Source organism: Coturnix japonica, chromosome 2, assembly GCF_054131305.1.
Source record: "Coturnix japonica strain WE chromosome 2, WE-NBRP24, whole genome shotgun sequence".
Classification (NCBI taxonomy): Eukaryota; Metazoa; Chordata; class Aves; order Galliformes; family Phasianidae; genus Coturnix; species Coturnix japonica.
In genome coordinates, this window is record NC_140664.1 from 108,036,551 (window position 1) to 108,049,514 (window position 12,964).

The window sequence follows — 12,964 nt, forward strand, 5'->3', positions numbered from 1 at the left end:
AGCTCTACTTGTTCCCTCCCCCCCAAAACAAAGAGAGGCAAAAATTCATGTAGAAGTTGCTTTCTCTTCTCTTTGTGCCTGAAAAAGAATCTCGAGCCTTTAGCAAGAAAATGAATTGTTAGCTGCACAGCATTGTTCTGTGCTGCTTGTTGTGCTCTGGTGGTACGGAACTTGCTGTGTGTGTTTCATCTGCTTGGAACGTGGGCTGGGGAAGTGAGAAGGCAAAGCCCAGCTGCTGGAAGTGCTTCAACAAAGACAAGGAGCTGCTGGAGAGGATCCAGAGGAGGGCCACAAAGATGATCAGAGAGCTGGAACACCTCCCCTACAAAGACAGGCTGAGGGAGCTGGGCTTGTTCAGCCTGGAGAGGAGAAGGCTGGGGTCACCTCATTGCAGCCTTCCAGTACCTAAAGGGAGTCTACAAACAGGAGGGGAGTCAACTCTTTGAAAGGGTAGATAACAGCAGGACAAGGGGAGATGGTTTAAGTTGAAGGAGAGAAGATTTAGGTTGGATATCTGGGGGAAGTTCTTTACCAAGAGAGTGGTGAGGTGCTGGAACAGGCTGTCCAGAGAGGTTGTGGTTGCTCCATCCCTGGAGGTGTTCAAGGCCAGGTTGGATGGGGCCCTGAACAGCCTGGTCTAGTATTAAATGGGGAGGTTGGTGTCTCTGCCTGTGGTGGGGAGGTTGGAGCTTGATGATTCTTGAGGTCCCTTCCAACCCAGGCCATTCTGTGATTAGGCGCAGAGGTGAGGAGCTGAAAACTTGGCAGATCTCTAGAAGAGCTATAAAAATGGCAATGTTTTATTCAAGATAGGCTCATTGTCATGGATCATGGAGGAGCTTAACAGTGGGAATTGTTGTTTGTTCTTTTTTTTTTTTCTTTTTCCTGCTGACTACAAATTCGTGTAACTGTTTGATGGCTGTTCTTCATGACAGAAAGTGGTACCAATTTCAGTAAAGCTTGAATTGGAAAGCAGTGTTCAGTATTTGTCCTGCTGGAGGCACTTTACTGTTCTCCCAGTCTCCCCCAGAGCAACTCTACTCCTACAGCGCACAGTGGAGGGCAGTGACCGGGAGGAGGTGGCAGCAGGAAGCTCATCCTCTGGCTTCCAACTGGGAATTCTCCTGATAGGCACAAAGTACAGCTTCATTTCTGACCTCAGTTTGCAGAAGAAAGGCGCTCTTTCCCTGACTCCAGCGGGGGCATTTGCTGCCGTTCAGGAGGCAAACTTAGCGTTAGTTGTCCATAAACTTTGCTGCGTTTTGTGCAAGTCATCGCAGCTTCCACTTCTGCTGTTTTGCAAAAAAAATGGAAATGAGATATAGACTAAAAAAAATCTGTTTCTTGATCCGGTTTTCGGTTCTAGTTTTATCGTGTGCCTGAACACAAGAATAGTTTCAGAGGTTGTCAAGTCAGTAGGGTTAATTCACAGGGGAACAAAAGAGTCTGCAGATAGGATTAGTTTTTCCAGCACCTGTACCTGCAAGAGCCCATAACTCAATCTCCATTTTAGCGGTTAACATTCTTTATTGGATATTACATTTACTATAGCTCAGGGTTCTTCTTTTAAGTATGGAACTGGTGGGCTGATAAATGAGTTTTTAAATAAACGATGATAAGAAAATTTGTCTTAGAACCTTCTGAAGAACAGAAATATCTGACAGTTTCACAGTGTTCCTGAAGAATCATTTTCAGATTTACTGTACTGGAAAGTGAATATTATTCAGTGATTGTATTTTGCTTTAATACCGAATAAAAGATGTAGAATTCACATGCAGGTAGAGAAAGCCAGGGTAAATATATGTGGTATAGTATCTTTAAGCATCCCTGATAGCAAAACAAAAGAGCTATTGAAAAAGAGACTGAAGTGGGTTGAGATTGCTTTGAAAGCATCAATGATAAAACGTTTTGTACTGCACTCCTCAGTTACATAAATGTAGCAAATTAAGGAATGATGTCCTGCTGACAGCAAGATTTCTGCCTAAAACCCAAAGAGGTGTTTTCAGTCTTCAGGATGAAATGACTCTTAGCAGGAATGGCATTGCTGCCGAGGAAGGGAAAGAGCTGGAAGGTGACAACACAAACTGTCCCAGTAGGACAGTAAATCTGTGGGATGACACCAAGTGGAATTGGGTGATCAGGGATTGTATGTCCTACATGTACCATCAGTGTCTTTTGGAAGACTTCAAGTGTTTATACATCTCTGGATTATTATTTTTTAATAGACTCCTGTATTGAAGTAGGAACTTTATTTCTTAAGATTCATTTTCTACCTCTGCATCACTTGAATCATAATTAACGTGGAAAAGATGGTGATGCTGTGAAACTTATTTTTTTCAATTGAAATACTGTATTGATTTGAATGAAAACATCCTTTCCCTCGTACTTTGATTTACAAGCATAAATATAATTTGGTACTTCAAGAACAGTGGGGAAGTATTTATCCTCGGGGACATTAATTGATGTTTTAGCTGGGCGGGGGGAGGGCGGCAGTCGATGGTCGCCAGGGAGCCCCTCCAAGGGACAGTGTAGGTAGGCAGCTTTTCAAAGAGGCCGTATTCTGAAGCGGGTTTGGTGAAGAAGCGCCTGCAGCTGACACCAGCCAAGCAGCCTTGTATTTCCGAGCACTTTAACCCCAGTTTAAGAAAGAATGCAAAACTCTTTGTGATACAGAACACCGCATCCCCGAGGTCTCCTTCTGCGGCGGCTTCTGCCTGAGGAATCCTGTGGGTTTGTGCAACTGGTGTTTGCAGGCGCTGCTGCTTGGTGACCTATGAAACAGAATTTTTTCCTTACGAAATTCTGTACAGTTTTCTTACCACATGGAAGAGCTACAGGGCCATCGCTGAGCTCTGAAGAAATCACAGAAACATCTGAGTTGGAAGAGATCATCCACCAGTAACCCCAGGTCCTTTTCAGCAGGGCTGTGCTCTAGCCCTACATCCCCCAGCTTGCACTGATAGAATTGCTGATGCTTACTGCTAGCTTAGTTCTGCACTCTGCAGAATACTAAAGTATTATTTATTTATACTCATACATACTGTGCTTTGGCTTTCATAATTCTTTTCCCTTCCTCATACTTCCTTGTGAAGTGGTCTTTATGAAGAGGTACAAAGGTGTGTTCCATTACAGCCTATGAAGATACTCGTAGTATCTTGATAACGTACGACATGCATATATGTATGAAAATAATGTTTTTGACTTGTGCTGATTGTATTGCGTAAGCAAAAGAAGCTGCTGTCTATATGAAAAATAACCATTTTCTAACGTATCAGTTGTTATTGCAACAAAACCAAACAGTAGCAGTCAAAAATAATAGAGGCAAATATGATATGAGGAGCAATGTGGAAGTTCCTGAGGTTTTTTAATGTTAAATTTACAAACCAGGATTTCAATTTTCAGATCCAGTCTTTCTGCCAAAATAACAAGGGAATGCTGTATTCTGTTGGATGAATCCCAAAATATTTAAAGTTCAGGAACAGATAATACATACCCATTTTTCTTGGTGCTAGAGGTTATGCTAGCAAATGCTCTTCATGCTTCCAGTTGATGGAGTGCTTGTTTTCTATGGTATTTCTTAAGGGTTGATGCATTGGTCAGACCAGTTTTGACATCTTTGTTGGTGACTTTGTTATGAGATGTAGGCTGTGTATGGAATCTGCCATTGGTGCGAAGCCAGGCGGCTTTGCCAATTAGCAAAAGGAATCCCAGCTCTGGGTGCGGGAGGTGTTGGACAAAGTGATGACTGAGTGGTGGGAGCGGAGGGTAACCGGGAATGAGCAGAGATCTGTTAGAGCTGGGTGCTCTCTGGTTAGCTGTGTTGGATACAAATGAGGATAAATGGGTTCCTTGGCTAATAGGAAGATGGCAGTGAACTGTGCTTGGGATTCAGCTGTGAAAAATGCTAATGTGATTTGCAGTAGAGAGAGGGAAGCATTAACGGTGCTCTAAGGGGCATTGTTAGGCTCTCATTTTGAGCATACGGTCACCTGCAATCAAATAGAGACATGAGGAACGATGCAGATGAGCTGGTGGGATGGTTAAGGGAACATAGTTTGCAGGATGCATTTGTGCTGGAAATTTGATGAAAATTGCTGTCTGCTTGGGGGATGGAGCTGTAACCTACGTGTAGAAGTGCACCTTTGGAGATGGGGAGCCTGAGCTGGTTTTTCATTCTCTGCTTCAGGTTTGTGAATTGCTTGTCAAGGCAAAGGCAGCCCCTGGTTTGTGGCAGAGGCTTTTGAGGTGGTGGTTGTTCCCTTCCCTGAAGCAGCAGTTGTCTGTAGGCGGGGACAGGATGTTCAGTGGGTTGCAATGGAAACTCAGGTGCTTGGCTGGTGTGTCTTATCTCCTCATACTACCTACTGCTTCAGGTCCTTTTCCTTGGTCATAACAGTGTTGTTGAAGAGGAGCAAGAGTATTTGGCTTCATCCTGTAGCATGGGATGTGATTTGCAATCATCTACATATTTTCACCAAGCTGTTCTTCCATTTGTGGCTCATCTGAGTGTGAACAATAAAGCAGGATATTGGGAAACCTTCAAGGTGTAGCCCAAATGGTTGTCAAGAGTCGTCCTGTACAGTGTTATGGACTAACTGCCTATTAAAGAAAAACAGATTTATCTAGTTTGGTTCAGTCCTCACGGACCTCTTCTGTTTTAAGGATGGCTTCTCTAAAGCCATTATTTCCTGTACCTAACCTGAACAAACAAGGTGGAAGGAAATGAGGTAGTTTCCTCAATGCTGGTTTCTCTGCAAACCTGCTTTTTCTTTTGAATTACAAATCTCAGTGTTCATTTGGATATTACAGAGTTTTGTGTATATATAAAAACTGTTAAGTTATTAGTCTATATATTAGCATATAATTTTGCATTTTCAGCCACTTTCCATAACACATAATGTATCTACCAAAGTATATGATTGCATACATTAGGAAGATGGAAAATACATGCATTAAGCCATCAGTTCTACATTAAAAATAATAGTATATCTGGGTTTGGTATAATAATAATAACTGAAATATATGCCACTTATTATTTATTCATTTAATTATACTACTTAATATATTTTGTAGGTAGCTTGCATTTAAAAACAGAAATCACCAGTGTGTTACATTGCAGTGAATGAAACCAGATTTTGTTGTTTTCCTTTCTCCCTTTCCAGGAGCTGCTGAAATGGGTTGTGGATTGAACAAACTAGAGAAGCATGATGAAAAACGGCCTGGTAACATCTATTCAACATTGAAGAGGCCCCAGGTAGAAACCAAGATAGATGTCAGTTATGAATATCGATTCTTGGACTTCACAACACTAAATGATGGTAAGGACACGTTGCTTTTCTGTAGATTTTCTTTTGCTGTTCAAACTGGCAAGTTAATTGCTCGATAATGGTTTGAGAATAGTACATGTAATAGTTAAGTTTTTAAGATGTCTTTTAGTTGAAGTAAATGCCTTCTCTCCAGTCACGTTTGCGTGCAGAAATCTTCCTGAGAATTTTCTGTGAATTTTGGACGATAAATTTATCTGCAGGTTCTCAGCTTTTAGATTCTTTTTACTCATGTTTTGTTGGTTGTTTTTTCCTTGGTTACTCTTAAGGATGTATTTTCATTTTCTCAATTTGCATTTTATTCAAGTTTCAGATGGTAAAGTGATTCAAGTCTGGTATGTTCCATATTTTATTGCTCTTTTTTCTTTTCTGCTCCCTGTGCTCTCTCAGGAGTATTTTGAGAGGCTGAAGTCAGTGTTTTCAGTTCTGCAAACTTATCTTAGATAACTCTTACGTGGTTATGAACACCTGTAGGTTGTTTCATGTGGGTGAAAACGGAATGATGAGAGGCACTGAAGATCTAGTACATGAAAGGAGTAACGGTCCAGTCTCATGCCGTTTTTACCTTTTCTGAGATCTGAAGTAGTTTGCTTTAATTCGTATGGCAATCTGCAGATATTTCATTTCTTTCCTTGCTGATTGACATCGAGCTTCTCTGCCAGTATTGCTCACACTATCGCCTGTGCCCTCTTTCACTTCAAAATTAGCCTGTTCTGCAAGCAATTACTCCTCACACCATTTGGAAATCTGAAGCTTGAGCAGAAGGCTGGGACCTGCTTCTTGCTATATATAAACCAACACAGTACCAAAATCTGTTACAGCCAGCTGGCTGAATGCCATGTAGAGCCTCCATGCTTTGCCCTGCACTATGCTGCTACTTCATGTTTTGCAAGTCAGGTCCGGGGAAGAGGTGACGGTAGGTCTCTCTCTGTGCGAGACAAAGAGTTGCAAGTACATTGTTTTGTGTGCCACCTCACGCTGTGTGTTCAGCATGTTCGACCCAGGGTAATGCGAGTGTGTTGTCTTCCCAAACATGCGAGTGGGCTTGTGATTGGAAAAGCTGGAGGTGTGGAGTAGGTGGTTGGACAGGAGTGTGATTTTGCAGGCAGTGTGAGAACAGAGAGATTTGCTTTTGCAGACTTTGCTTTGTGCCTGTCTTTCATTCTTTCAGATTCTTCCATTTGTTGTAGTGCTAACTGGGATCGTCCTGCTGTTACCGAGAGCACGAAACCAATTGTAGAGAAATTAGTGTTTTATTTATTTTTTTCATATTTGTGTTTCAATTGTTTCCACATTTGCTTATTTTTTTTTCAGAGTGAACAGCCGGAGTTTCTGTTGTGTGATAGTTTGACATTTTTTACTGAGATGGAATTAGTGAAAAGGAATACTGGCATTTTGTATGGGCTTTTCTCTGATGTTCATCCCAGCTCTGTGTGAATGCCTCACAAGCGTTCGTGTGCACACCCTCCTGGTTCCTCATGAAGTGTGTTCCCTTTCAATACCTGAAGGGAACCTACACCCAGGAGGGGAGTAAACTCTTCAAAAGGGCTGACAATAGCAGGACACGGGGAAATGGTTTTAAGTTAAAAGAGGGAAGATTTAGGTTGGATGTTAGGGGGAAGTTCTTCACTAGGAGAGTGGTTAGGCCCTGGAACAGGCTGCCAGGGGAGGTTGTGGATGCCCCGTCCTTGGAGGTGTTCAAGACCAGGTTGGACGGGGCCCTGGGCAACCTGATCTAGTAAATGTGTATGTTTTGTAGCCCTGCTAGGCAGGGGGGTTGGAACTACATGATCCTTGAGGCTCCTTCCAACCCGCATCATTCTGTGATTCTGTGTGATTCTGTGTCTGTGCCATTGTGTGCTGAGGAACCAGCACATGCAGCAGCCATGTGACTTCCCTGAGGCACAGAGCAAAGAATTAAACCCGGACTCTGTAAGTCTAGTGAAGTGGATAAGTTTGTTACAAAGCACATTTGTAGGTTTTTCTCACTCACCCTAGATTTTAGGAGAAGTGGTTTTAGAGACATTGTGACTAGAAGAACTTGTATCAAATTTTTTGGCACTCTGGAGAGTATAAGCTGTTTGGCTCTGACTGTGTTCTGATGTGGCATGTTGTGTCCCCATCGCCCTGGTCTCTGAAGATGCCAGCAGGTGGGCAGAAGGGGAGGAGATGGAGCTGTGGTTCTGCTCAGTATCCCCTCAGTATCACCCATGGCTGCATGCTCTGGGGATGAGCAGGGTGACAGCCCACAGCTGTGCAGCTCCCCCGTTTGTGTCAGCTGTACGAAGGCTCACATCCTATTGCACCAGGTTTAGGATGTTTTTCTCAGTAGTGAGAGAATGGCTGGTTCCTTTATATTTTTTCTCAGAAATAACCTTTGCAGATAGCCAAAGCTAATGATGAATGTTTTACCTATGCCTGCGTGGATTCAGGTGTTTCTAAAAACAAATTGCTCTCAGCTGGGCAAAAAAAAAAATTGGATTGTGAAGTCCGTCTTCTGTGAATCTACCTTAGCCCTCTCAGTGCATATATACCCTGACATCATCTTTTCCATAGGTTTTCTGCTTCATTTGGTTTTTAGAATAAGCCCTGGTGAATTATGAGTGTGTAGTATTTTACTGCATTGTTACTCTGGGCCTTATTTAGTACAGTAGTGGATCTGGCTCTGAAGGCAGTTACTCATTTATCTGAGACTTCTCTGTTATGTTTACTGCTCTGATACCTGTATCTCTTTCAACAATTTAATGTGAATGGGGAGAAGTTGTGATGATCTCTTCTTTGCAAATGGAAGCTAATACACAGCTGAAGTTTTCCAAGTCCTTAGTGTTTGTTCATGTATACTGAAAACAGCTCTCATTGACTCCAGGCATAAGTGTGGATGCTGATCGCAGTTTGATCATGTATTCTCAAATCCAGTATCTAGAAGATCAGGGACCATTTCCAGAATGTTATGTCTGTTTTAAACACAGTTCAATAGGCAGTGAAGTGGATGTGGGTTTTCTGTTCCTGTAAGTGGGAGGATGCTGGTCCTCTCTCTCACCTTCTGTAATCTCTGTGAACCCCTGAAGTTATGGATCTGGCAGAAGGCTGTGCAGATGTGTTTGGTTATCTTCTCTTAGAACAGCGTTCTGTGGAAAGGTCTGACAGATTCTGGAGTTGATGTAAGTGTGGGGTGTGCACAGTCAGGAAGAAACAGGACCTTTAAATCAGTTGGTATTGTCACGCACTCGTTCCATTAGCATCACTGTGCTGAAAGCAGGGATAAAGTACCATCCTGCTGGTCATTTCTCTGCTGTTAACCAGAAACTTACCTTTTCTTTCTGTCTTTCGTTATATGTTACCTTCTGACACGCACAGCTGAAAGAATTTGAGGAAGGATGCTCCTTTATTATACATCATAAGTTTTTATTCACTTCCAGACTTGAGCCTTGCTGTGTGCTGTAGCAGATGTCCAGTGGAAAATAGTGTTTGATGTCTTATTTAAGTACCATATAAATAATACATGCATGCAAAATGCTGAATTAAGGCTGCAAGTCTGACATCTCCCAGTGTTAAGAGATTGATGTACTAAGAAGTGGAGTGTCCACAGAAAGATTGCCCAAGCTTTTAAGGAAAGCAGGCTATGAAAAACTCATCAGTTTCCACCACGTGCCACAATACTGTTAATCCTCACGGTTTGTCAGAATAGAACCCTTAGATATGATGAATTGCTTGATCAAGTGTGATTCTTATAAGGTTTCTACCCAGCGCAAGTGAGTTCTGGAGGAACGAGGAGCACTTTATGAAGGCATCTTACAACCATGAGGAGGGTGTGCTGCTTTTCTCATGCTTACTTTGCAGTGTCTGCTAACCAATCTTCCCTTTCCTGCTGTTCCCTGGGTCGTGTTGAAGGACCTGCTGCTCCAGTGGTGACATGTCTGAGCTGCCGGCAAGCCCGCCCAGAGGCTGTGTGCTTGGTTCACAACCTGCTGCTCTCCTTGGCTCTGTCTGCAGGTTGAATGTTCTCAAGCTCCCTGCTGGCCAAGTCTTGCTTTAGAGTAGTTCAACTGGATGCCTTCTGTCATATGTTAAGATGATAGAAATGCTAAGCGACAATAATTGGATTTTATAACAACAAAGAATTTGATGGGAGCAGAAGATGGTAACATTAGGGTTAATGTTCCAGTAAAACCTTTTGCCACAAAGCCAGAAGTGACAAATTGCTATCTGTGTGTGTAAACCACAGACTTTTACTGGAAAAAATACAAAAAATTGTATAACTCCTGTATTTAAAACAAATAAACAAAAAACCACAACAAAATCATTTGTTTATTTTGCATTTCTCTCTGTAAAAGAGAAGAATAAGTGATTAGTGATCATCTTATCCCTTACATCTCCAAGGTGCCATGTGTTTCTGCTTTACTGGAAGTAGAAGGTAAGTGGCAAAGAGGGCAAATGCTGACAAATGGGATAACATTGATTGTTTGGGTTGTTATTTGATTTGAAAGAGGAATGTTTAAATAATCTGTGCTCCTGCCCTGTTCTGACCTAATCTTCCTAGTTTAGAGAAATCCACTTGGACTGATGGATCGTAGAGAAACCAGGCTCTGCCTCTTCTTTGTCTTTTGTTTCCTTTCTCCTACCTCTTTCTTTTCGGTTATGATGACCTTCTGAGAGAAGCAAGGAATCCGAGACATTTATCTCCTCCCTTCTCCTCAGATTACTGCGGAGGGCTTTTGTTTCTTTATTTGTTTTAACTGACTTGATTGGATCTTTTTTTCTTTTTGTTGTTTTCTTTATTTTTTTTTGCTTTGCTTTAGGTTCCTACAGTAATTCATTGGCCTGATGAGTTATGACAGCTTTTGGCCTTGAAGAAAGTTGGCATGAAACATAAGCAAGCCATGCAATGAGAATGAAATGGGGATATAAATTTTTTTTTAAACGGGGAAAGGCTATACTCTGAACAAGCCATTTGTGCTATAAAACCACTAAAATCCAGATGTTTTGACTGATGGAATGAATAGTAACAGTGCTTCACATGTCCCAGAGAAGTCCTGAAGACATAATGTGAATACAAGGGCATATGGTTTTGATCCTTATTGTCAATAATTTATTTCTCAAGTGGGGAAAAAAAGAGAATCAAAGTGGCAATTATTGAAAAAAAGTAAGGTTATTAGTTATATTTCAACATTTCCGCCCTGTTCTTTTTGCTTAAGTGTTGCTGCCCAATGGCTGTATTGTCAAGCCAAAATGTTATGATTAGAGGCATTTTTATACATATGTCCATATTCTTATATGTATGCATATATTCCATATTTATAAATATGAATTTGAAAGTGTATCTAGCCTTCCCATTCTGTCAGGCTTTTGGATATTCTATAATAATATTTAGGGACAGTTTTGCTACTAAAGGAAATCTGTTAAGGTCTTATTATGATTGGTATGGCTGGGCTTCTGTTTGATTCGTATTTCTTCTCTAATAAAGGTTCATATAATGTGTTAGTGAACATTCATTAAAGAAAACAATTGTATTAGAGTCAAAAGTTAAAGTGGCATTCAAGTATGGACGTGCTCTTACTTTAAGGTTACATTTTAGTTGTGTGAAGCTTGCGTGGTTAAATTAATAAAAAAAACCATGGGAAATATGTAATTATAACTTAAAATGAGCCACACAGTGGAAAGTGTGCAAGCTGGGGATAGGGAAGGCATAATTCCCGTAGAATTTTATGTTTTCCTGTATTTGTGTGCAGGCAGTTCTGTTCATTGTAGAACATAATTTTTGTTATCTACATCAGTGCTTACCGTCGCTTCCTATTGGTAATTTTTATATTGAATTAAGTAGCTATTTGTGCCTTGTTCCTGCTTTCTGTTTCTCCGTTCATTTGAGAGCAGGAGAAAAAAACCAACAAACAAACCTGAAACCCTTCTTTGAGCAAGCTGCCCTATCTCTTGAAAAAGACCCACTGTTTGCAGGTGTTTTGATTTGATTTAAGACTAGTAAAAGCAATTGTTTCCCCATTGGCGAATTTATTTAATTTCCTGTTTTCAATTTTGTAAGCAAAGGAACATAAATGAAATTAGCATTCCAGTTTTGTATTTCCAGTTGCCCAGGTTTGTTACCGTCATTTTGTCCTCAGGAGTGATGAAATAAAATTAGCAAGGCAAAACGTTGCTAGGTTTTTAATGTGATGTGAGAGCTTGAACCAGACTGCATATAGATCATGTACCACAGACTAAAACGTTGTTTGAGAGATGAATAGCATGTTATGAGCAGTAAGATGGTGAGCAAAAAAGGCCAATGAACTACTCCTGTGTAGTTCAGATTCTGCTGATGATTCCCTTTCATTTCAGCTTGGTCCAGGTGCAGATCCCATTCAACTTAGATTGGTGGTATGAACTTGAAAATATGTACATGATAAAATCAGCACAAGGACTTTGCTTGGTCTGGTCTTCAGTCTGCTCCATTAATGCAAACATGAAGAAATTATTTCTTTTGGCTTCCCTAAAGTGTACATGTATTTTCTTCCAAGTGAATTGCAGTCTGTAGTATGAAACCTTTCAGGACTTGCCACTTTAAGTTGCAGCAAAATGAAATGTTGGTGCTGGTAGCAGGTTGTAAAACTTACTGGTATGTCTTGGGAAACTGGCAGTTTGGCGTAAAGGGCTCATTCCCTGTGTTAGGAGTTTAATAAATGTAATGAATTACACTGTAAATTTAATTGCTTATAGAACTGCTAGAAATAACTTGAACTTCTTTACTATTATTTGCTTCCAACTAAAGATCCATACCTTAAGTAAAACCTGTAAGATAAATTCCAGTTTCTAAATGAAGGCTTGCTTTCAATAATTTATATTGAGCTTTGTTATGGTAGACTGTATCTGGTGTTACTGTTGTACAGATATGTGTATGTAAAATGTATGCACCTGTATGTATCGTGTACACATTTATCAAGATGGGTAATACATACAGATATAAACGTGCAATCTTATTAGGTTTTGCTTTATGACTGTACTTAATTCTGTTCTGCCCCACAACAGAAAGTAGGAAGAGCTTTATCAAAAGGCTTATGGAGTACAGTTGCAGGTATGGCCTGCTCTTCTGAAGGCTCATCTGAACTGTGGCACTGCTATTCTGTATTAAAATAGGCTAGCTGGAAACTTAGATACGATATGATAATTGCATTAGAAATCTCAGATACGTTGAAGAATGTGCTTACTGTGTATTTTAGACCAGTATTTTCAGATTGTGATTAGAAAAAAAAGATTTATTTTAGGTGCTTCTCTGGAATCTCATCCATCACCTTACCTCTCAACCTAGCTATGGAACAGGCATTTTCTCCACTTGGATTCTGCATATCCAGCTGGGCAGTCAGTGTGGGCATATGCAGAATAGATGAGGAAGGGAAGGAATATCTGCAAGATGTTTTCTATTCATGCGTGCTCCACTGTGGAAAAAATATGGGTGTTGATATAGCCGTGTTTGTGTTAACTTTGCTAGTCCACATCTGTTCTTAGATTTAAAAATGGGTAGCTCCAGCACTCCATTCTTACAATGCAGTTGTTGACTGTATCTACTCTGCACTCCGCTAGCCAGAGCTTCTTAATGTAATTACTGAATTCTTACAATAGATACATACCATACGTCATACGCAAATGAATGT

The 12,964-nt window shown here is 40.8% G+C and overlaps 1 protein-coding gene across 2 annotated transcripts in view; it reads left to right on the forward strand.

The window, feature by feature from the left end:
- The window catches only part of RFTN1 (raftlin, lipid raft linker 1), an 87,425-nt gene that overhangs the window by 4,605 nt on the left and 69,856 nt on the right, over positions 1-12,964 (forward strand). For both annotated transcript variants that reach the window (XM_085540526.1, XM_015853776.3), the window contains exon 2: positions 5,163-5,318. In XM_085540526.1, coding sequence (XP_085396652.1) covers positions 5,174-5,318 — 145 coding nt within the window. In that variant the 5' untranslated portion in view covers positions 5,163-5,173. The remainder of the gene's footprint in view (positions 1-5,162; positions 5,319-12,964) is intronic.